Here is a 27748-nt window from a genome sequence, read left to right on the forward strand (position 1 = left end):
GAAATGTTGATAAATGTTCCGCTCATGCGAAGGTATGCATTATAGAACTTCCATATATCTATCACATATTCTATAACTACTACTAGTACTAGGATGCAGGTTTAGTTTTACCCTTCCGTATAAGAACAGGCTTAGTGACAGTCAAAGATTTGGTTTTAGTTGCTACACGTGCTGTGTTAGGACCCTGGGAATCACGCGTATTACTCGCCTTTTCTTTATTTTCTTTGTTTCGTTTTTCTATTAGTTCCTTAAGAATTTTTCTGAGCCCTACGAGCCCTTCGTCGTCTTTGCCGGTGCGTCGCCTAGCCCTTGTGGTCCTGTTGGTGATCTGACGCTGAACCTCTCTTTGGACAGTCATGAATTCTCTGTCGACGTGGAAATGGTAACGAATAGATATTGAATTTACAATCCCCGCATTATGTCATTCAAGCAATTAAACCCAAAGTTTGCGCACATGAATTTGATATGAATTTTTTTTTTTTATTTAGAATTTAGTACGGCTATTATACGATCACGTCAATTCGAACTAAATATATTAGACAAATGCTGTTTAAAAAAAAGAATATTCGGTGTCTTAGACTATATTTCCATTGCATAAATAAATATGATTATATGGAACAATATGCATATCAACGAACTGGACGTCAACAACCAGAATCCAGATGAATTCAGAAGCGATTCCTTGTCCTACAAAGTGGGTTAAGTTCGGCAGACATAATCGATAGTTCCTCTCATAGAATAGATCAGAAAGCATGCGAGTAATATTTTGGCACTACATATACAATTATGTCGATAGATACAATTAATTTCAAATGACTCTTGACATCGCGGATCCACCCGTCTTTTTATTTCACTATACTTACTCTAAATTCACGTATCCATCAATCACTTTTTTCACTATTCTTACTCAAAATCAACCTATCCATCAATCTTATTATTTCACCATACTTACTCTAATCGACGTATCCATCAATCTTTTTATTTCACTTTTCTTATTCTAAATTGACATATCCATCAATCTTTTTATTTTACTATACTTACTCTAAATCAAAGTAATAGCCCTTCTTTTTATTGCACTATACTTACTCTAAATCCACGTATCCGTCACGCTTTAAATCGAGTGTTTGCATGACGATGTCCAAATGATGTTCTGTTAGAGGTATCCTGAGATTCTGTATAAAGGTAAAGGTCAAGATAAAACATTTCAAAGTTATATTGAAATAATAGAAATAGTATAACAAGGTGAATTAACAATATAATGTAAAACGTATAAGAAGAAAAAGAGTATATGCTACGGAACACTTTTAAACTGTAATCGCGAAAACGAGCGAAAGAACAGTTATTTATAAGACATCAGATATCTAACTAATTGAAGCAGGTAAATTTACCGCTACTCCATCACGAAAATCCGTCCTCGAAAGCTGTTCCCTATTTGTTGTATCAAGATATTGGAAAAAGTCTATAAGACGGAGATTGTCTATGCGCATGTATTCCACTAGAACAAGAACGGGGTCAAATCTATTGAGATCATGAGGGTCGTGCTTCCGTTCCTTTATGTTCATTCCAGAAGATAGTATATCCCCGTGAATTATCTTCATATTCTTTGTATCCTGGAGTTTGGCTAGTAATGTCATGAATTCATCATCTACGGAAACATCCTACAACAAAGAGTGAAAAGGGATGAACTCCGGCATACCTAGACATAAGTCTAGCATACCTCGACGTAAGGAAACATCTGCTTTTATAATAATTTTCTAATACATAGAATATAATTAATACGTTTACTCATTTCCTAAACAGGCGTTTAAGTATGTGTTACAGTGAGACGGATACTAAACAATACTCAGCTATTCTATTAAACCAGAAATTTCTTAATATAAGTTTTATGAGCTATCACAATATATCGGGAATAACGAGAACTAACTAAATTATTTTTGTACTAATGGGACACCGATGCCCTAATATGAGTATACATTGTATCTTCAGATTGATAAAATTGACTTACTTCTAATATCAACTCCTGTATTACTGGTTTCTTGGAGGACTGCAAAGCACGCAGTATCGCTTTAGCACCATCTGTAGTGAGAGGGTTCCGACCAATCTGTCCAACATATTACGTTAGTATGGAAATAAGATTACGATAAAATAAAACATCATTATACCCATACAAAACATAAAAGAATACGGTAATGTCTCAATGTCATGTTTTGTTCAAATAGACAAGACAAGAGCTATAAAACACCATGGGTGCAACCACGACATTATATACTTCTTAAGTTTTTCTATAGAGTATTTATGTCTGGTACATTAATATAATACGATCATACTGTTAAGCAAGTTAGCATGCAAGTGAATGGAGCAGCTACACAGAGAGAAACATAGTGCTAAATGTCTTGAAGTGGTCATGTCGTATTATCATCAGAAACCTTTTACAAAAAGGTAGGACAGGATTTTTTCTATCATATATTTTAGCAACATCACTTCTTTCCGTCCTAAATAACGCAGACTATGGGTTATCTAAGACTACATTGAGATAGATTAATGCAAAGAGGCATCATAATTTTTAATCTTTAGTTTGAAAATCCAATCAAGAAATGTTTCAGCAAACATTTATTTTAGTAAAGATAACATGAGCGATATGCCATCTATCAGATATTTCAAAGTTCTATTTCCATAAAATCGATAAAACAACTGAAACAAAAACAAAATAACAAAAAATAAAGGTGGGAGAAACATAAAAGCCATGGTAACGTATAAATGTAATGTTATGAATATAAAGAAACCCTAATTATTCTTATGTAATTTATCTAACATACCCGAACACACTTGAGACACGTGTTGTGGACGAGACCATGAAGTAAGAACCTGAGTGATGTTGTATCTATTCGGTTGCTGTTCAGGTCAAGGTCTTGTAGAGTGACGTTTTTAGGCAGGGATCGACATAGGGCGATACACCCCTCCTTCCCGAGCCCGTTCCAGGCTAGATTTAAAGAATGAAGACCCTTGTTCACCTGAATCATATATAAAGCTTTTTATTTATGGATATACATGTATGTATTTGTTGGGAAAATATATCCCGAATGACGATAGTTGAGGATTTCTACTTTAGTAAACCTTTGATAATCAGTTCATTTCTTTTGAACAATGAACAAAAATAAACATTTCAACATAACAACATGATATCAGTAAAAGAAATATCATGATTACAAATATATATAGTATATATTAAAAAGTAATTAGAACTGAGAAAGACAGGCCGGAATCGAGTTTGATTTAGCATTATATATATGTTATATTGCTATTTTCGTGTTCTTTTTAGCAATCAAATTACAATCAGCTAATTAAGTTTGAATTTCAATTTTGAATTTGAATACATTAAATTGAACATTGACAAAATGTCTTTTGTATACAGAAGAACTATATATATATATATATTTCGCTATTCACATATTATATAGTACAAGGATATTACAATGTTGTCATGACAAAGAGCCCGTACCGCTATAGCTTTGCACACTTGCTTGGCGCTGTCTCGTCGGATATGATTCCACTGCAGGTCAAGTTTCCGCAACGTGGTATTACTTTCTGTAACCAATCGTCAGCAAAGATAGTATTTTGTCTAACGTCATGATACTCTTTTTAGATCAAGCATTATAAACATTATTATTCAACCAAAACACATATTATGTATGAAGAATTTTTTTTGGTAGACTGCGTACCAAAGGACTTTATAATCGTAAGGGCGGATTATAAAACATTCTATTCTACCTTTCAAACTAATATGCATGTTATATAATTCCAAGCACATTATAAATGCATGCATTATGGCTACACGTCGATCCTTTTTCCATCTGTCTAGTGTCGGTCGTACAGCCATATGTGAAAATGCAGACATTCCCGATGCATCACAATTACACTTTGCATTAAGTAGGCTATCAATTTACAGTAGCATGTGGATATTTAAAGTTGAGCTTTAACAACGGTTTCCAAACGGGATCAAATTTCATGTTTAGCAAAGAACCCATGCAGATAATGTGTAGCTTTAGTTTCCAATGTTCGGATGATTTACAGTGTATATATGCAATTTCACGAGCTGTAACAAACAGTGGCTTGCCTTTTAAATTACGTACTTTTGTAATATATAAAGAAATATTACGAGTTTATAGAACATGCCAAGTAACGGAATTGTAAGCATAAATCCCAAAGACGATTTTTTCAGACATTACGGGGATATCCTTTACACAGACGGGACACTTAATAATATGATGAATACCAAGTTCACCGGTAGCTTTCTGCTTTCAATGTACACTTAATGTTGACATACCTATTGCACTTGCTAGGGCACTAAAGCCCTGATAACCGAGAGAGTTGTGTCCAAGATAAAGCTCCTGTAACCGCACATTCTGCAAATAATCGTCAAGGTTGGTCATAAATACACAGGGGCAGACTATCGAAAGGTGTCGATATCAACACAGCTATGATTGTCGGCATACGAAAAATGGATGGTCAATGGCATACAAATTATTATTCTTTCATACAAAATAATTATTTTACAATTCATGATTAGATAAAACCAGATTAGATATATATTTGGTATTACATATATATTTCTTCGTGCAATATCCAAACAGTATTCGATGTTCTTACCTGCATTATGGAAACGATATTCTGAACTGCAGTGTGTTCTATATTATTGCCTGAAAAAATAGTACAAAGATATATATATATATATATAATAATAATAATAATAATAAGTTTACCTTGTTATTTTCATATTTAAAAAGTGCATATAAAAGTGTTATTTAGGAGGTCAGAAAGGCAAATGATCCCACACGATCTGACTAGATTCTAGCAGTTTGGTTTGCTTGGTGTGACAATATCATCGAGTTAAATCAGCAGTAATAACGCGAATCATTCAAATAAAAATCATGTTTAGATGTATTACTGAGGAAGATTTTAGATAGAAACAAACTGTATCACTAGGCCTACAGTCACAGACAATTGGTGTCCCTAGGTAATGCAGTTTGAAAAAGACACTTTCTCGTTTCAGGCATGACATGTCTTAAGGTATGACAGTATGATCGAATCACTACCTCGTTTAAGACATGATATTTCTCACATACTTCACAGAGTTGCTAGGGAAAAGATTAATAGAATCTTTCACCCCCTTGGGGTGAGACAGGGGAATCTCAACCCGAGGGTTGCCAAACACGAGGCTTGCCGAGTGTTTGGCAGCTTAATTATCTTACCCCGATGGTTTCCGAGATTCCCCTGTCTCACTTCCATGGAGGTGAATGATTATTTTTCTCTTACCCTGTTACCCTCTTACGTATCTACTAGTGACGTGGCATCAATGCAAGGAAATGTCAACGTGACGTGATTGAATTGTCGACGTGACGTCATTGTACTGTTGCCGTGACGTCATGGCATTGTTGACGTGACGAAATACAATTGTTGAGAACGTGAGAAGAGCACGTGTAGTTTGTCTTTTCCCTAGGGTGAGATAAGATAATCTCAACCCGGTAAAACAGCGGATATCCCTGTCCATAGTAAGAGAAAAATCGATCTCACACAAAGACAGTCGGCCGCGCTATATGACGCTGCTCACAATAACGTGATGTCATCATTTTACGTTGAGTAACCAAGTCGTAAATGATGACGTCATTAATTTTGACGCACATTCCAAGGAGCAATGAAGATAGCACGATGAAAAACATTTGCTTGTAAGTATGTGAGAAAAATAATCAAGCACGGGGCTGTTCCGCGTACAAGGATATCTCAACCCTCGTGTAAGAGTTTGGCTGGCCAACACTCGGCAAGCCTCGTGCTGACTGGCCAAAGTCTTACACTCGGGTTGAGATATCCCTGTCCACGGAACATACCCATGTTAGATTCGTTTAGTTTCTAGGTAAGATAGTGCAGGTATGATCAAGGCACTTTCTCGTTTTAGACAACTGCATCCCTAGGTATGACACTTTTTTTCTAGACACTTCCTTGGGGCAGACTAGCTGTCCCTAGGCGTAGCGATATTACCTTCCAGCTTGAGAATTTGAACAGAAACATTGTATTGCATCGCCTCGGCTAGAACCTCCAGACCCTCGGGACCAGGGAAGGTTTCAGACAGGTTCTGTAATAACAAGCACAAGGTCATCATATTTAAGAGAAGATTGAGTATAATGGATTTTGAGAAATATCCTTTCAGTCATATGTACATGACATGTTCGTATGGATTTCATATTACATTATTTTCCTACTTTGATTATGCGTATTTCAAAAGAACCAATATTTGTGAACAAAGCCATCGTGCACGTGTATTAATTCTAGGGATAGATATAAGTATATCGTTTAAAAGATCAAAGAAAAAATAATTTCATTTTACCCGAATGGTGAAATATACAAACTATTGTTGCATCCCCGTAATTCAATAAGCGGAATTATACTGTTGACAGTTCCTAACATGCTGTACACCCTTTTGTGATTAAAGTTTACAATGTCAGCATCGACCAGCAATTAGTATTTTAACGTAATAAATCGTTCAGCTGAGGACAGGTAACTATTCTATGTTTAAACTAGATATTGTCATGTAAAGTACGGCTTAATATTGAATATATTTCGGCTCCCTTTGTCTGGATATAGATCAGATAAGTGCATGGCCATGTTTGCTTTTGTAATCGATATGTATCTGTAAGGATATTGTTTGGCGGGGTAGGGGTATGTTTGTTTCTTCATTAACTTCCAGTAATCCTCTGTCATTGCATCTATCTGGTATAATGGGACGGAGCTATTAGGATGAGCCGGTTGACAATACGGCGTTATGCAAATCTGTTTACGATCAGTCATAAGCATGAAAGAAATTGACTACATACCTATATTGTGAAAATAATTCTAAAGATAACAATGGACGAAGGTATCAGTACCCACAGATCGATATGTAATCGTCTGTCTGTTTTACCTATGTCAATATACCGTATCTATATCTACATTGTACACGTTTCATGATATGAGAATGCACCAATGATGTTCTATGATACCAATATGATTTATATCTGTAAGGATATCAATATTAATGGTTCTCTCGTAAAGAACATGTCTGCTATTTAATTATCTGCAAGACGCTTTTTACTGTCATCAAAGTGTTCAGGGCTGTATATTTAAATACGTCAGTAGTTCTACAGAAGCAATAAAACTAAAGGCCTAATAAATAATGTAAGTTTTTATACTGTAGTCTAACGTGTATGATATTGCGTAATATTTCAAGACATATCTGCTGATTCATTTATCTAATATCCTGGGTATTAGAAAAGTGCAATTTCACACCTAGCAAAGCGTATAATCATGACAAAACAACAGATAATACCAACATAGTGATAAAACTGTATTTCAAAATCGATTAAATGAGCGCAAAATAAGGCCGAATTATAGATTTTCTTTGAGACCCCTGAATAAATGCAAGGAGATTAAGACCAGGGGTTCTGAACCGTCTTATTTTAGTGAAGACATCCGCCTTACACACTTGAGGTCAAATCCAGGTTAATTCGCATTCCCAAAATTAAAACAAGGTTGGTGACAACAGAATCGCTACCAGCAAGCACCGATAATGTCTGACTTCATATCAGACATGGGTATAGAATACCTCCAAATGGCTCCCATGGTCTTCATCAATCTTTATATCTCAAAAGATTGTGTTCTTAATTTTTTTAATCATTAGTCGACCTCTCGCACGGTAATTGTTATAATCGGAAAAGGCCCTTTAATATCGAATCAACTGGGACATTTAAACATCGTAGGTATGGAAAGCAGCAATGTTTCTATCTTGAAATGTAGCAATTAATCATGGGGAGAGATTTGAAATCATCACGCTCATCATGCAGGCTAGTTGTAAACTATCTCTGTTAGTTATGTTTGAAGTAAACACCGAGGACAATAATGTTGCTTAGCAATCAACAAAGTAATAATCTGACGTAAAATAATAAAAGTATGAAGTCGCTATTCAACGACCAGGTATATTTTGCCACGTTAATCATCGTTATTTAAGAAAGAAAAAAACCAAACACACACACATACAAAGAAACACACACACACACACACACACACACACACACACACACACACACACAAAACAAAGAACAAAAACGAAAAAACATAAAAGCAAACAACAGCAGTATGTCAACCACTAAATAACTGTTGGTATCAAATGGAGTCAGATCCGAACAATGCCTTCAAGACAATATTATCCAAACCACTGAATAATCCATAAATGACGACTATGAAATGTTGTTTTATTTGAAATATTTAAATACTACTTGTCATGCAGAAGAAAAGGTTATCTTTGTATGGTATTGCGCTGAAACCTATATAACGGCCAAGATTTTCTACAACCTGGAGTATCCCTTACACTATCATTTCTAAACAAGGATTGTTATGTTATCTGAGGACATCATGAATTTCGCTCGTTACCAATACGATTGTTATATTGTACACTCATCAATAGTGTTGTCATACCAGCCCATGAAGTGTTGAATCTCATATTAACATAATGATATGTTATCATAGGTGTTACGAACCACACATTTCTATATCAGGTGGTTATTTTCAATCTTACATCGTTACACTTTACAGGTGTTCATAACAGTATTTTGTCTGACATTTCCAATGTCACAAGGATGGGGTGGCGGGACGAGATAATCTAGCAGTTAAAAACTCTTTAAGATATTTCATATTGCATGAATGTTTATTGTCAATACGATATGACGAAGCTTGATAACATCTAATTTACTTCACATGATATGTCCTTGTCCTTTTCATCCACGATGCCCAATTTGGTATTCTGATAAGTCTGTCGAAACACATTTATCTGTAATTACGTTGCCTTTATGTAATTATTCAATGCATTATAAAAATGTCTTTGGCGGTTGTACGGCCTATTGTGAACACCATCGAAACTAATAAAAATTCAGACAGCAGTTGGGATATTATATAATGACATTCATGTACATTTACTTAACATGTTGACATTGTTTGTTCTTCACAAACCTTGGTGCATTCACCTTACTGTTCAATCGTGCATAATTACATACCAGTTCCATTAACGTATTGTTCCTGACAAGCATTTCACTTAAGTACATGACTCCTAGGGGGCCAAGCTTATTGTTTGATAAGTCAAAAACGGTGATCCTCTTATCTCTCTGAAACATATCATATTTAAACGTTTGCATTTAGACAGTTGAAGTGCAGTTAATACTTCAGAATATTGATATTAGCGAATGCAATCTAAAGATATAACAAACATCCCAATAGTTTATTGCAAAATTAAGACAATGGAGCCAGCTTACTCTGTGTTCAGGTTAAAGATAGAAGGAAAATACTATGAAACCTACCACGAGTGAAACCGCTATTGCCTTAGTATCCGAGGCAGTGATTAGGTTGTTGGCAAGGTCAATGGAAGATGATGTGGGTACTTGAAGTTGACGAGTGTAATTTGACAGGGCGGTGACCTTGCACCGTTTACATGCCAATAAGTACATATCGGCAGTCTTCGTCGTTTTCCGTCGAGGTGTAACGAATGTTTTCACATCCTCAAGTTTCACATCTAAAAGGATTGAAGAAAAATCAAACAAGTTAAAGCAAAAATCTTTGATTATTAATCAAGTAAATACAGTGTATGGTAAAAACAAAAACAGAATTTAGATTACTGTAGCATTAAGACGTTTCGGCGTTTTAGAATTCATAATGGATGCTAGAGGGCAAAAGTGTGGATAATAAAGAAAGGGAAATGGGAAAGTCAAAAGGAGCCTAAACTAATGTTCAATAAACTGCTCAAACGTATTTGGTATTTGCCGGATATTTGTTGATTTTTAATGGTAAGAAAGAAAGCGACCTCATAACGGGACAACAATTCAAGCTAAACATTGATTAAACGAGGGTAAAATATGAAATAAAAATATAGATTTACATTGAGAATAATAAAAAAGTAAAAGGGGAATAAGACCAGGTGTCTAAGAGTAAGCGTCTTCTGCTTCATCGAAGACATTCACCATACAAATCTAGGTCAAATCTATGACACCCGCCAAACAAATTTAGGTCAAATTTAAAGGAACGTGTGTAATTATTCATAAGGATTAAGTTATGGCTTGTAAGTATCGATATAACCCCAGCTGAGCTTGCCTACTAGCAATCTCAAAGCATGTACAAAAGATACTTAAGTGATATCACTGGTGAAGTAAGTGAGACACAATTGACTGATTGTATTTCATCAGTGATATTTACTGAAAACATACTTTATTTGGCCTACTCAGATTTTAGCGCTTTTTCGAATCTAAATAGATTAGCACGCTAAAATAATATTACCGCTAAAATATGTACGTTTACAGTATTACAGTATATGGTGCTGGTAGAGAGACTTCAGCTAGAAGTAAAAATGAAATAAATACTGGCTAACAAACAGGCACAAAGATAAATATAAACATATCGAAAAATATATTTTTTTAGATAAAACATAACACATAGACACAGTTTTCGTCCTATATCATATTTTCTGGTGAGCCTCGTTTAATATAGTCATAAATGAAGTCCATAATGAAGTCCAAAATGTAGTCCATAATATGCCGTCATACACTTACAGGCTACTAGGAATATGATACTGGTCAGTCATGCGTGGGTAAGGTATCGTATCGTAATTGTACATGAGAACTGAGATTACTGCACTGTATAAATTTGTGGCTTATTACACGTTATATATACAATAAATAACAAAGAGACATCGGTGATTAACCTGTTAAATGACGATCAGTTTTGGTTAGCAAGTGCCACATGTTAATCCCTAACACTACACAACGATTACAGTACACTCTGAGTACGCAAGGGGTTAAGCATACAATTGACCATTCAGATCGTTTGATCGATTTGTATATATATACATGTATTCAGGTAGAATTAGAGAGTTTTCAATTGATCAATTAGTGTATATATAAAGATGGAATGAAGGAGTTCCCACTTGATCAATTAGAATGGATGTCTTCAGAGAGTTATCAAAATACGCAATAGTGCATTCACAATTCTTTTGAATGAGCAATTAAAGATGAAGTCATAAATAATAGCTTATTGATGGAAATTTAATCTGAAATACGTAGAAAGGACATTGCGGTTTAAAGCTTTAATGCTGTAAGACAGCTTCAACTCTATGACATATGCAGTCATATATATAATTTTGTCTGCTTTTGAGGTGCGACTGAATGACATCAATAAGTAGAATGAAAACACGGTTTCCTGCTATTTGGAGCACCAGGTTAGACGGAAACCCTATATTGAGAAAGATCTGTATTTGTCAAAACAGAAAAATGCGCATACTTGTCTCTAACAAATCAACACTTTTGAATAAAAAATAGTATATGAATCAATCAATCAATCAATCAGTCAATATGAGCACAAAATAAAGATCACTTAATACTTTAAGACATGAGTTAAGAGGTAGGCTCCCTTAAATTAAATCCTTTATTATCATATTAACAATTGTTTTGAGCACACATTAGTTCAGATCGAATATTTATAGAACAAAAATATACCTTACACTCAATTTGGATAAAATTTCGTCTGACTTGTAAATATGTACATATAAACAAGTGTGGTAACGTATATATAACGTAATGCCCATGAAACCTGCACGTTGCTCTCTTAGATTTATCTTTGTTTACCACTAATTCACACCATACCTACATGCCTAATGTGGGACGATGTCAGTATCCTTCTACTTCTTATATATATCAATGTAATCGATTAATTAGAAGTACAATGGATCCGCACTTTCAACTTGTGTACAATGTGTACGAACATTTTTATGTTCAATTACTAGGCCAGGTTATGTTCATTCACGTGATTTTCCCAATGTATTATGACTAACATCAACCATCAATGATATGTAATGGCACCCTTGTACAACTATAGGACAATAGAAAATAATAGTCGGTATATAAATCAGCCATTTCCACGTTATTGAAGTAACCATTGTCTAAATTCTATACAGACCGAGGAATTTTTTAAATGCATATTTCACACAGAAACCGTATTCACTGTGTATTTATATCGAATTTAATTAAATAACTATAATGAGCAATAGCTGTGACGACATCTTAAAAGGTCAATGTACGGCAAATAATGATAATGATATTAAACAATACATCTACAGTGTATTGTAGTAGAATATTAAGACTATAATTTGCTGATAATAGCTTAAGGAGTATTTTGTAGTGACCATGGGTAAATGAGTTAACGTAAATGACATTGTACTTCGTGGTTTCGAAGAAATGGCTCTTAATGTCAGCATAACTTAACCTAAATGAAAAGTTGCAATATTTTCTTCATCGTACTGATGACGGGGTTCTGTCAAACAGTGATGTTTTTTCTCTCAAAATAATTGATTGTTTAGACATCTGATTTTGACAGTGACCATGTATTTTATCTATATTCTTGATAGTGAACGCTTTATTATGGTACGAGACTTGGAAAGTTGTACTGGGATATGAGTATTTGAATGAACTCAGGACAAAGGTGTGAGTATTAAATAGTACGAGACTATTGTAATAATTTGATTGCCAAATAATTGTCTAGAATAGTGTTGTTGTATTCGTGTGTAAATGCAAAAATAATTGATACGAGACACGCATTTTGCTTTATTTATTAATCGAATATAGATAATTGGCCAACACGGATGGTTTTTTCTAAAAGCACGCTGCGCGAATATTGAGATCTGTTTTCTCTAAAAAGCACAGTAAAGATAACGCTTTGCAACTCAATGTAATGCAAGTACTAGTTTGATGTACTGCAATTAGGACGAACATCGGTATTAAATATTACAAGTAGGATGAAAATAATTTGTCATAAGTTGGACAAGAAACATGATCTTACATTGAAAATAGGTGCTGAACTATATCTTGTGTTACTTTCTGTAAAACTTTAAACTATATTGACGATTCCTGGATGGTATAAAAATGTCGACGTGAGGAGCAAATTCAATATCACAGTTGTGGATCGGCTAACACGTATTTTCCATTGATCTAATATATATCAAATTTAAACTTGTTACATTACAATGGCTAACAAATTAAGTCAGGTCACTTTGGGACACTTGTATGTAGCAATGCTGATGACTATTCTCGAAACATCAACGTAGTTCTATGTGTTAGCCTTCGTAAATATGTAAGATAATGGTCAAAAAGAGCAATACAAGACAAAGAATAGCTAAGATTACACTTCGCGAAGTATTTTAACGTTTGTGGCATGTATATAACCTGTATATATTCACTCTGTATTTATATCATATTTAAAAGGCATCTTTGATCTTTGAAACATTCCCCTTCGTTATATATTAATGATTTAACTGATTGGGTCATTGGCTACAGAAAATGAAAGTAATCAACACGCGGTCTGACAGCGGCCGTTATAGGTCACTCTCCAATTAACGGAACATAAAGGAACTTTAACCAATTAACTTTCACCTGGAATATAGTACTGTATGCATGGTCAGCTAAGTGATTTCTAAATGGTTATGTGAACTGGTTATGTTGTATGGTTTCAAGTAGATAGTTAAGTGTTTAAAAGCGTGTGTTTGGTCGTATCCGAAGTACAAAGTTGATATCAGCTTGATCACTCGATAACCCCTACATCATAATTTGACGCCTGAGTATGTAAAATATACGTCACCAGGTCAAAGTAAGTCACAGTGATCTGAATTTTTGATTATGTACTACCTCTTAGAGCAGGGTTGATCTTAAGATACTTAAATATATTGAAAACAAGATATAAAAATAACAATAAAACAACATAAATAATGGATTTACTGTTATACATTAAAATGTTTATATAGTAAGAATATAAGAGAAAGATTTTTTAGTCTTGCTTGTATCTCTTTTTTGTGTGTGCGCTAGAAAAATGCATAAAAACATGAACGAAAACCATTAACATACATCGCAAATTGAACGAGAACCAGTATCATATATCATAAATTAAACGAGAGCCAGTATAAAATGTCATACGTTGGACGAGAACCAGTATTACATATCACAAGTTGATTGAGAACCAGTGTTATGTGTAACTAGTTAAACGAGAACCAGTATTACAAATCAGAAATTGATCAAGAACCAGTTTTATATATCAAAGAAGAATGAGAACCAGTACAATACATCACAAGTTCAATGTGAACATGTTCCATATGGTACACGTGACTGTGAACTAGTATCAAGTATTGCAAGTAGGACAAACATCTGAATCATATCTTACTATTTGTATGAAAGCGAAAATCATGTGTTACAAGTTGGACAGGAAACAATCTTACGTTGCAAATACGATGAGGAGTTATATGTTGTGTATATTTTATGTAATACTCTGTTGGCAATTTTATAGTTTGGAGGCATGCTATCGATTCCTGGATGGTCTAAAAAGTCATTGAAATTTCGACCTGAAGAGTCAATTCGATATTACAGTTATGGATCGACTAAGACGTGTTTTCCATTAATGTAATATTTATCAAAGATAATCCTGTTACATTACAATGATTAAAATATTAAGTCAGGTCACTTTGGGACACTTGTATAATTACATATGTTGATGAATATGTTCGAAACATCAACGTAATTTTATGTGCTAGCTTTCGTAGACATGTTAGATAATGACCAACGAGAACAATACAAGACAAGATCAAATAAATAAGAATTAGATTGATTACCTTCATTTGCGTCAAAATCATAATCCTCTGAGTTTTCTTTCCTTAGGGTTGGTGACATGTCGTGAATGACCGGAAGTGGTGAAACGTCCAGGTTAGACACAGCATCTCCATTTAACACGTTATCTCCACTCCGTAAGTTTCCTATTGATAAACTCTTTGAAGAAATTTTAGATATTTCCCTGTTAAGACCTTTCGGTTTCCTAAATCGACTTTGCCGTTCATAAAACGTCCTTTCCCTAGTGTCCATACGGTACATAACCTCATCCATATCGGCTAAGGTTTTGAAGTACTCTTCCGGTGGGATTAGTAGCCTATGACATCCAGCCCTCACATACTGCCTCAGTCTCTCCCATCGGGCCAATGCCTTTGCTTTACCTGAAAGCCATCAATAATAAATTCCATAACAAATCAGCCTTACATATGAAACTTCCATATCACGTGATTAGGTCACTTTAGAGCTCGCTGTATATTACTATGATAGAGGATTAGCGTATTGTGATGTATACTTGTATGTTTGTCCCTTACGCCATCCGATGTTACAGGTAACTCAGTTGGATACTGTCGCATGGACGGTTTAAGTAGAATATAACGTAATGTACCATAGCGTTATAGTGACAAGACTAAGGCTTTACCACATAGTGAACATCAGATCTATCGTGACGGGCTATTGATGATTCCCACCTTCGATTGTCATGGCACGTTGGCCTGTTTGCACAACCCTTACTGACAAAATTGACATTTAAATGTCCACCCTTTATGTCTCCTTCAAGCGGCGGAATATACAAAATGACTTACCTCTCATCAGATATCTATATAATATTTATTTTATTTTATCTACATCTCCAGATTTTATCTTTAGAAATCTGATCCATTAATCGTTTTTGAATAACATATTTTCTTCTCCAATGGTAATTTAATTTACAGACTGATTATAACAGCATCCTGCTGTTTATTTTGGTTTATGATGTCGTCAACCAATCACTTCTTAAATCCTCTTAGAATTTAATAATCGAAGTCGTGGTATCATATAACTATAAATAAATATTATCCTTATCTATATTTACGGGTCAATTAAACATTTATTTAATTTAAGGACCTTTACATGTACTTCACAAGTTATATCAAATATTGCCATGACCATAATGTAATAATCATCAGCCCTAATTCAAAGGCATGCAATACGGTCCTGGTGATGTTATTTTAGACGGCGTGAAAGTCTTAAGTGGGTGGCTAAGGTCTGCCCCTGTGTAAGCAGTAGATAGGATGGCTGGCACCACCATACAAATACATGCCTACAGTTTAATTTCTACTGTAAATCGTATTTATTAATTCTCATATACAGGATTATATTCATAATCCACATTATCATCAGTACCTCTGCCTCTACATAAAGAAAAACTTCACCATATACCAACATTAGATAAAGCAAGAACTATCGTCAGGTTTCTCATATATAATATTTTGACACCTGATACTATTAAGGAATCATCAGTGTATTCCAGACAATTAATAAATAAGAACATATTGTTATTCAAAAGAGTGGATATGGTAATTTAACCTTGAAAACTAATAACTTAGAGACTGGTAAAATTACTAGTCATATATCGAGTGCATGTCACTCTGAAGTCTTGTTTGACTAGCATTGACATGTACTCTGTAGGACATGTCTCTTGTTGTTTGGAAACCTACCGCTTACGTGCACAAATATGAAGTCGTAGATTGGTATGACACTTTAGAACTGTTTAACCTATGTGGATATCCATTATCCTTCTGCAAAAACATGTAACATGATCATTTAAGTCAGGTAAATACCACATGCTTACAGCTGAAGATTTCTTTGTGTATATTTGTCATGTCACTTGCTTTCCAGGTACGTTTACTTAGCATCGATTAATTATGAAAGATGTTCTTATAGGTTTGCAAAATACAACTTTTCCATAAAATGGATAATTCATAATAACACGTTGATATTTACATGCAATACAAATACTAACCGGGCGGTAGGTAGTATTTAACTGAAAAAAACCCAGTCATTTAAACGAAAATAGGCAATACCAACTCAGCGTTTCCTATCAAATAAATCATTATCAGGAAAAATATACATTTAACTTTAATGGATTGCTCTTCTCTCACACCATATCTAAGTTAAATGCCCCGACAACATTCATTTATAGATTTCTTGTTTATATGTGTTAGAAGCAAAAATTGACACCTGTATTATTACTATTTTTTATTTATTTTGCATTATCATGGCTGACGCACTTCAATTAAGTTGGTTCACGTCAACATGTCAAAGAATAATCACAGACGTAAAATAAATCTACAAACATATGTGCGCTCGGTTATTGAATATGTAAATATGAATATTTCATGTTATTACACAAAATAATTATATAATAAATGTTTGTACTTACTTAGTCTCATATTGGCTTTTAAATTTCCGAAGGAATTATTACGACGGAGAGATATAAGAAACTCTTTGTCATCCAGGCAACATGGTCGGCGTTAGATATGTACAGTTTACTGTAGGGATAATAATATAGAAACAACGGTCTCAAGTAGGCACAGGTCCACCTATATATGCATTCATTGCACCTTAATACCGAGTAAACTTCTAGCAGTTCAACTAAAGAACAAAATCAGATTATCGCTTATTAACAATTTCTATATATCGTATACCTATTGAGATCATAGTATGTTACCTGCGAGTAAGTAAATAGTTAAAGCATAACGTGTCACAGTAAGAAAGAACGGGACACGTTTGGCATATATTACCACCCTAATGATTTATTCAAGGATTACTTCGCAGCGGATCCGTGGCTTTGTACGTGCAATTCATCGGTATGAATAAACTCTTGACTCATCGCAAATAGATTCTCCAATTAGCACCCAGGTTTTTCTATTTTCGATAAGATTTGTTGAATATGCTGATGAATAGAGCTAAGGGAAATACTAAGTGTATGTTTTAGGTTCTGAATATTAAAAATGGCTGTTTTCATTCATTCTCGAGGTCAGTGTTGCGTTTATTTATCACGATGAAACATATGCAATGCCAAATTAATCCTTTATAGATGTGTACTTGCCTTTTAAGGAGTTAACATAATACCAATAAATTACGGACTTCATTGATGATATTATACCCGCTGAAATCAACAACAACAAAGTCTATGGAGGCACACAACCAAGCGGGATGACATCAGATCCAACAGGTTTTACTCGTACTCATTAAATATTAAGTCGTTTTCATACTAAACCCTAGATTTTGCTCATTCGAAATCACAGTTCGGATGATTAAGAAACCTGTGTCGTTAATATAAAACATCAGGAAGTGTTCAGATTCAATTATGTTCACGTTTGTTTTGACTATTAACATTTTCCACTGCATGACTATCAAAAGATCTTGTTGAACCACAAGAAAGTAAATTTAATATAAGATTGACTAGAAACATTACAATACCTTCATAAAAAGTAATCACATTCCGATAGATGCATACAGTTATGTCAAGTGTTATGTAGATAAGTAAAAAAAATACAATATTTGATTAAAGAAGCGACTAAGTTTAGTTAATTGTTTATTTTAGTAAATAAGTTAACAAATATACAATTTTAGTAAATAAGTCAGTAAGTATATCACTTGAACTATTAATTCAATAAGTATACCAATCAAGTAATCCTGAAATGGTAATTCACTGCTTAATGTATACGTACTTACCAACTGAAGCCACACCAAATGTGCTATAAGACTCTGCAACTGTTTGTAAACATATTCGGTCACAATGATTGTGATGGATATAACATATTGCTAAAAGCGGTTCGTACTAATATCATTCACATAGTAAACTTATATTTCCGCATAATTTCATTGATATTTATAGTTTCGAATCTATTAATGTGTTGATTATCCGATTGATTATGTCCATGTCTTTTAAAATATCGGTCATCCCTTATACCTGATGTTCCTCATAACAGACACCAATAATTGTCTTGTCTGACCAGGTAAGTTATAGCTTACCTGTGTTCATGGTGCCCAACACCTGATCAGGTAACACAAATATGACGTAACGAATGGGACACGAAGATATGCAAACTATACCTCTATCCATGATAGGCAAAACATATTATTGATTAATAGCGGGAGGTAAACTGTTAATACGTGCCTGTTATATCTTACTGAAACCCTTTAATCTCTGGGTATAAGGGGGTTTTCACATCACGATACATACACATATGAATGACACAAGATAAAACGTGGCGGATTTTACTATGCAAAAGGTTGATTGATGGCATGATGGTGGTGACAGCGGAAACCATACTAATAATACCAGATAATTCCTTTACCTTAAATTTCTATTGCTACACACATATCTGAATATAAATCTAAAGTAACATTAGCCTTATCAAGACATGCCTGCCATAAAATACATACATTACACCACACTAACAAGAATAACAAGAATGTGCTCACATCACCCTTGCTATACATTGTATATATCATATGCAATTCATAATCTATATGTGATATTGGTGTAAGTAAAAAGTAAATACAGATATTTATTACATTTTTACCAGTGAAATATCAAAAATTATTCATTCTATAAAACTGAAATATTATTGAAAAATATCACTTTTGCTGATTTGACCAATCAAATTAATGATTAGAAAATACCAAAATAATTGACCAATCAGAAAGCCCGACATATATGTCAGCACCTGGACAGGGGTAAACGTATGCAAACTTTCGCTGTAGGCCTAGTTAGCATACGGGGTAGGTTTTTTGTTGATAAAAATGTAATAAACAGAATATCTAACAGTGTCTTCTGTAATACCAAATATATTTCACTCGTGTGGCTAATATTTTGATATTTTTCACTCGTGCTGCGCACTCGTGAAAAATATCAAAATATTAGCCCCACTCGTGAAATATATTTGGTATTACTGAAGACACTATTAGATATCCTCTATGTATTGATTCATTTTATACAGTGAATACTGCGCTAAAATATTGATAATATATTACATGAATATATATCTATTATCCTTTTCTTTCAAAATATTGACAGTTCATTTATTGATAATCACTTCTATGTGACCTTTTAAAGGGCTCTATTCAACATTCTCATAAGACATGTTTTACTATATAAAATATTTATATATATAAAGCTGATATAGTCAACGCCATGAAGTGTTTATGTCGAAATGGTGGACATGAAAAAATAAATCTTATGATGCAAGCTACAAATAATGTCAGGTGAAATACATACTGTAATTAATTGATGATATACAACACCAGCTTTAATATCTCCTCGTCCTAATTCGCTGAGCTGTTATGCCAATCTGATAGATTACCTATATTAAACAGGGTACACTTACTGCTGTTACTGATGGATGTCTTCTTAATCGACAAAGTGTCCTTTTCTTCCCGATATCGATTATGAACAAACAAATGTAGTTTATCTATCGGTACAGATCACACACTCAAGAAAGACAAATGATATATGAATATTCATATATAACAGATTTATTATTATTTCTGCACTCTTTAATCGACCTACCTACTGCTGACGGTCATTTAAAGGACTAACCTTGACACTAAAACATTCTTAGCATATTGCCATCCTTTTTATACTAATGATCTTTCCTAAAACATACTTAGTGTTATGCCCTTTTAGGATAGAAAATCAATCAATCTCTGAATAATATGTGTGGATATATAAAAACCATAAGTTCACTTGTGAAATGAAAGACGAGTGATAGATAAATTCCAAAATGAACTTAATTGTGAGGTTTCAAATCGAGCAATGATGCTTTGATACCACAAATTATACCTATATCAAAAGTTCATTTCAGTGTGAAGAGTATAACCCTGGGCAAGTTTTCTTATTTCGTGACGGATTTAAATGCTTAGCGATACTATCTTGCCTTTATTAACATATTTTCCTTGATAACATTTATTATTTCACATTCGATTGATAATTCATAATAAATGATGATGGCTGGTAGAATTAACAGCTTTTTGCATGAAATAACTCAACATGTGTATTCATTAGTTTCTAATTAGCCATTAAGTTTACCAAAAGGATTTAAGATTACGGAGGTGAGGGCTATGTAACGAAAATTATATTAAATGAGTTAGAATTAAGGTTTATTTAATATGTCGATATTCTCGGTTGTTTATAAACAATCCTCTTAGTTGTCACTGTCCGTTTAAATTGACTGATAAGCATTTAGACAGTCACTAGTAAGGGTTAGCAATTACACGTAAAATTCGTGATACACAGCGTTATAGTTAATGGTAGAGGATTTTTTGTCATGCACGGTATTAAAGGGCTATAATTAATGATGAATGTCCTTGTGATACACGTAGTCTTACAGAGTTATAGTTATTAGTTTATGATTTGGTCATGCACATGTAGTCTACAGGGTTCTAGTTAATGGTTAATGATTTGGTCGTACACATGTAGTCTACAGGATTCTAGTTAATGGTTAATGATTTGGTCATGCACATGTAGTCTACAGGGTTCTAGTTAATGGTTAATGATTTGGTCATACACATGTAGTCTACAGGATTCTAGTTAATGGTTAATGATTTGGTCGTACACGTGTAGTCTTACAGGGTTATAGTTATTGGTTAATGATTTGGTCGTACGTACACATGTAGTCTTACAGGGTTCTAGTTATTGGTTAATGATTTGGTCATACACATGTAGTCTTACAGGGTTATAGTTATTGGTTAATGATTTGGTCGTACATAATGTAGTCTTACAGGATTCTAGTTATTGGTTAATAATTTGGTCATACACAATGTAGTCTTATAGGGTTCTAGTTAATGGTTAATGATTTGGTCAAACACAATGTAGTCTTATAGGGTTCTAGTTAATGGTTGATGATTTGGTCGTACACATATAGTCTTATAGGGTTCTAGTTAATGGTTAATAATTTGGTCATACACAATGTAGTCTTATAGGATTCTAGTTAATAGTTAATGATTTGGTCGTACACATGTAGTCTACAGGGTTATAGTTAATGGTTTATGATTTGGTCGTACACATGTAGTCTACAGGGTTATAGTTAATGGTTAATGATTTGGTCATACACATGTGGTCTACAGGGTTATAGTTAATGGTTAATGATTTGGTCATACACATGTAGTCTACAGGGTTATAGTTATTGGTTAATGATTTGGTCATACACATGTGGTCTACAGGGTTATAGTTAATGGTTGATGATTTTGTCATACACATGTAGTCTACAGGGTTATAGTTAATGGTTGATGATTTTGTCATACACATGTAGTAATACAAGATTCTAGTTAATGGTTAATGATTTGGTCGTACACATGTAGTCTTACAGGGTTATAGTTAAAGGTTAATGATTTGGTCATACACATGTAGTCTACAGGGTTATAGTTATTGGTTAATGATTTGGTCGTACACATGTAGTCTACAGGGTTATAGTTAAAGGTTAATGATTTTGTCATACACATGTAGTCTTACAGGGTTCTAGTTAATGGTTAATGATTTGGTCGTACACATGTAGTCTACAGGGTTATAGTTATTGGTTAATGATTTGGTCGTACACATGTAGTCTTACAGGGTTCTAGTTAATGGTTAATGATTTGGTCGTACACATGTAGTCTACAGGGTTATAGTTATTGGTTAATGATTTGGTCGTACACATGTAGTCTACAGGGTTATAGTTATTGGTTAATGATTTGGTCGTACACATGTAGTCTACAGGATTCTAGTTAATGGTTAATGATTTGGTCGTACACATGTAGTCTACAGGATTCTAGTTAATGGTTAATGATTTGGTCGTACACATGTAGTCTACAGGATTCTAGTTAATGGTTAATGATTTGGTCGTACACATGTAGTCTTACAGGGTTCTATTTAACGGTTAATGATTTGGTCATACACATGTAGTCTTACAGGTTTGTTGTGAATGGTAAATGTTTAGTTGGTATGTATATGCACAGATTATAAACGTTTGTAACAAGTACCTAATCTAATGCATATTTAGCTTAACATATATAGCCCACTCGGAACACCTCGGACGATTCTCTACGGTCATCGTTAGGTATAGCCTTGACAAATGAGAAAATTATTACAATGTTGTTCAAAGATATATCAGCCGAATTTTAAAGTTAATATTTCATTATCATTATTGTGAACATTTTTATTTATGAAAGTTTACTGGCCTCGTAACATTTTTGTGTCGTTTACTTCTTTTCATGTAATTGTGTTTTACTTGAATGCTGACACGGGTGTCTGAATGGCGTTTGTTATAGTGTATTCTAGTGTATTTGTGCATTCAGTTGTTACGTGGTAAAGCATTTCACAATTGTTACCATCGATCTGGTACTGAAGATAAAGGCTGTAACAAACGGAATTGTCCATCTTTATACTTGATCGCGGACACAAGACAGTGAAATGGCACGTGATACAAAGAGCGGAATATTTCCCTCACGTATAATTTACCTAGTTTAAAAAATGCTATATGCCATATTCGACGCCTATTCTTAAACCTTACATTGAGAAAAGTTTTGACAATATTAGCAAAGCTGATGACTATGAACTTTTCTGCAGTCTTTTATGTTTTTTTAAAACATATAACTTTACCTTACTGCAGTGTATCATGGGAATAGGATCTCGAAAGTTTGATTTTGTTTATTTTCACTGTTTCAGTTCAAAGTTCATTTTTTATTTGACACTATATGAAAGCTTCAATACTGGTTTTATCTTAAAATCACAGTCACAGCGAACCATTTTACAGTGAAATATGGTATTTTTTTCAAAAATCTTTTGATAAGTTAACTATATTTCGGTACCAATCTATTGAAAATGCTCGTGTCATTTGAATATCAAATCGAAAGTTTTTCATAAAAAAAATGAAAATTATAGATCGGTTCAATACACGGAGGTCGTGTAAATATGCCAACTACAAAAGTACTTCAATGTATCTTAGAAGAGTGGAGATGTTTGTCTATGTTACTAAGCTATTAAAGAGTAAACCGGATTGATCGTTCATTCTGCAATACTTCATTTCATCATTTTTTACAACCGTACGTTTGTTTAGCATGAATAGGTCTGCCATATATCAAATATGATCATGCAATGTCTTTCATAGTGTACGATCTTTATAGTTACCGTGCAATAGATTAAACTCCCCTAATACAATACAGACAGAGAGTAATGGCCGATAGCCCTCCGGTCTACTTTTAAATTGAAAGGAGAACCACACTACGGTAAATAATATATGACACAAAGTTCATGTTTTATTATCTAAACTTTTCCCTTAGGTATCAAAACATGCCTTTTATTGATAATCTTGACAGATGATTCTACTTTCATGCAATACGTGATTACATTGACAGATTATTCTACTTTCATGAAATAAGTGATTACATAGTGCAATATGTAGTTATATGTATGATATATGTCCTGCCAACCGAACTGACCTGCTTGTGCATACTCTCATCAAAGTATAATACAACAATCGAATCCAATGGGTTTTTAATTAATTTCGTTTTGTTTGTTGGTACAGAAGACACGCAGATAACTAAGTCTTGTTAATAGAAATTTATGAAGAACACGGTACATGCTGGATAATATATACAAAACCTCGTCATACAGCTGATTCTTCCTTTAGGACTCGTTAGTAATGGAGTAAGATCCAGAAGGAAAGTAAAGAAAATAGAAATTGATATAAAGAAGGCATAATGTGTCTTAAATAAAAAGACAATCATTTTATTAAAACTACCTGGTCTAATTTTCCTCTTTTTTATTATGAGTTTGAATCACGCTGTCATGTAAGTGTCAATATTCTGTTTTCTATTGTTGCCGTCAAGAATTATCTTTCTAGAGTGCAGGGGAAAATACACTTAGAATTGTTTTGTGTGTTGTTATAGTTATTTGGAAGCGAATCTATAAAGGCCGGGCCAGATTTTTAATCACATATCAAGTTAACATGAAATGTTGTAATATATACAGTGAAACCTGTCTAATCCGACACCTGACTTTTCCGACATCCTGTCAAATCTGACATTATACCGTATTTCCGTGATGCCAAGTGTAGTCAACAACAAATACCTGACTTTTGCGACACCCTGTCTAATCCGACCAAAAATGGCACTCCCACATGGTGTCGGATTAGACAGGTTTCACTGTACATGCATTATTAAAGCAAGTTATGAAGCTAAATGTGTTCACTGACCATGAACCATAATTGAGAGACATTCTAAAAACCGGGATCACCACCAACTTATCCTATGAAGCGCTAATTGGCTAGTGGGATAACCAGAACGATGGTTTCTTGAGGAATAAGATCATTCCAATTTGGAAAACATCGTTTGAAACACACGAAACCCTGCTGTTGTCGTTGTTTGAGTAAAGCGATTACAGTCTCGTGGGTTTCCGACACATGTACGGAAAATATAGCAATATCAAAAGAGTTGTCATACAAAGTTTTCTCACGAATATGATTACTTGAAGGTACCACGGCATGCTCGCAGACATCATTGTTAAAGTGACGTAAAACAACCACATACAGGCTAGCAGACTGTTTAATAGGAATTTATTACAAATTATATTATATGTGAACATCGAATTAACAAAACCTTATAGCCGTTTCATTCTTATATGAATTTTCAGCGACACCAGGGGCTAAATGTATAGAAACCTAGAACGGAATTGATCAACAGCACAGCCTGAACACAATCCTCCGACTTTATAAACAACAATCTTAATGGTCTTATCATAACTGTAAGTAAATACCAAAGGAAGGTTATCCAGACATATGTATATGTTTTTATAAGAGAGTTATATCTTTCAATAACAACCGGCTCTAGCGAGTAATATTTGTCCATATGGGATCGTTAAATATTTACTGCAGATTAATACAAGAAGGTTTAGTCTGCGATTTAAACGCCTGCTTTGTTATCACATAAGGTCATATAATAACATAACTGCATATTACGGTAGGGTAAAAACACCGTCAAATTAATCAGCATTAGCATATGAAATTTCTTTTTTCAATCGCATGTATAATATATTATAACTGAAGATCACGGTAAGGTAGAATAGTCGATATAAAATAGATTGTCGTAATCGGCAATATGAACTGTTCCTTACTAATCGCATGTATAAAATCTTCCATCCGGGCCAACAAAAGTGATTAAAATAAGTTAATCTCAATTGTTTTGCAATTTTTAACAGGAATCGCGTTGATTAATATCTATAGGAATATCTAATGCACTATCCTAGCATTCGAGATTTTTGTTATTTCAAAGCAAAACGCATGAATCAAACTAATCCTGTTCCGATATTCGTAATGTGAGTGAAATGGGGACACTTACATTATACTTAATACAAAGGAAAGTGATGAATTAACAACAGGCAATAGTCTTCATTTTATAAAAGTTGTTCGTTAGGATAAACAAATTTAACAGAAGCATGCCTTCGTTAGAACTATGGTTGTAGTAAAAGTGTATCTCTATGCTGTGCATGGCGTACTACATTGTTTGGAATAGATTTCCCCGGACAGACCACTGCTTAAGATGACCCCGGCAGGGCGGTGATGACTTCCACTTGTATATTGGGGTGTTAAACAATTTGGTAAATCAAACAAATGCCTTAGAACCACTTGCTGTTTGAGACTGCTGTGTCAACACAACAAAACAGAAGCTGTTTACATTGGCCGCGAAGTCATGTAAACACACAGCCTTAAGTGTTATACGTCCACCTTAAAATTAAGAAAATATTGACAATGAAATCAAGACCATAGACGAAAAGGACAGTACGTTATTTGGCCTATAGCCGACTTCGATCGATATCCAACGACATATCACCTTTTAAATGCACAGCGATTATATTTACCAACCATTCCATACACAGAATACAAGATTAACTAGTATCATAGAATTAAGATTCCTAAGTGCAGTATTTTCCGATACCTTCTCCGATGATATTTTAAGTATATCAACTACCAAATCGTATATCATCAAGCTCGTATTAATAGCTACATATAACTCTTTTTGGTACGTTGCAGAGTATGCTGACTCAATTCATTTATGGTACATAACATACTGACAGTCAATTCATTTACGGTACAGAACATACTGACAGTCAATTAATTTGCTGTACAGAACATACTGACAATACATTCATTTGCTGTACAGAACATATTGACTGTAAATCCATTTGCTGTACAGAACATACTGACAGTAAATTCATTTGCTGTACATAACATACTGACAGTCAATTCATTTACGGTACATAACATACTGACAGTCAATTCATTTTACGGTACAGAACATACTGACAATAAATTCATTTTACGGTACAGAACATACCGACAGTCAATTCATTTACGGTACAGAACATACCGACAGTCAATTCATTTGCTGTACAGAACATACTGACAGTCAATTCATTTGCTGTACATAACATACTGACAGTCAATTCATTTGTTGTACAGAACATACTGACAGTCAATTCATTTGTTGTACAGAACATACTGACAGTCAATTCATTTGTGGTACAGAACATACTGACAGTCAATTCATTTACGGTACAGAACATACTGACAGTAAATTCATTTTCGGTAAAGCCCGTGCTCGCCCTTACTCACTAATGTTTGGTAATTTGCATGTAAGCTCTTTGTTCACCAATGTGTTTTTCTTGTCATAGTAATTAAACAAATGAATTCAAAGTCCTTGTGTTATCAAGCCCAAGTCCCTGTTATTCAATTCGCAATCTACGAGATGAAAATGGTACTTACCTTATACTGGCCGATGGTTCATCTGCTGGGGATAGAAGTTTATCAACGTGTGCGGATATCTAAAACGAATGAAAGCATATACTTGTCCGTATTATTGCGTATAGAAAAACAAATGTATTGAAGAAATAGTAACATCAGTGATTTAAAAACTTGATTTGTTTGTCCAGGATGTCGTTAAAATACATATCGAACGCTGTAAATTGACACACTGGAGGACCATTGATTTTGATGAGTTTCTGTGCGTGACAATTCAAA

The 27748-nt window shown here is 34.0% G+C and overlaps 1 protein-coding gene across 6 annotated transcripts in view; it reads right to left on the reverse strand.

Moving 5' to 3' along the window:
- The window catches only part of LOC117329315 (leucine-rich repeat-containing protein 74A-like), a 33763-nt gene that overhangs the window by 4046 nt on the left and 1969 nt on the right, over positions 1-27748 (reverse strand). For 2 of the 6 annotated variants that reach the window (XM_033887217.1, XM_033887218.1), the window contains exons 2-14: positions 27494-27552; positions 14717-15091; positions 9378-9589; positions 9078-9185; positions 6034-6127; positions 4648-4697; positions 4325-4403; positions 3500-3585; positions 2817-3011; positions 2006-2101; positions 1389-1658; positions 1087-1172; positions 209-365 (exon numbers count right to left, since the gene is read on the reverse strand). In XM_033887217.1, coding sequence (XP_033743108.1) covers positions 209-365; positions 1087-1172; positions 1389-1658; positions 2006-2101; positions 2817-3011; positions 3500-3585; positions 4325-4403; positions 4648-4697; positions 6034-6127; positions 9078-9185; positions 9378-9589; positions 14717-14984 — 1701 coding nt within the window. In that variant the 5' untranslated portion in view covers positions 14985-15091; positions 27494-27552. The other 4 variants (XM_033887214.1, XM_033887216.1, XM_033887219.1 and 1 more) reach the window with 4 other exon arrangements.

The sequence above is a fragment of the Pecten maximus genome, chromosome 6 (genome assembly GCF_902652985.1).
Source record: "Pecten maximus chromosome 6, xPecMax1.1, whole genome shotgun sequence".
In the NCBI taxonomy this organism is placed as follows: Eukaryota; Metazoa; Mollusca; class Bivalvia; order Pectinida; family Pectinidae; genus Pecten; species Pecten maximus.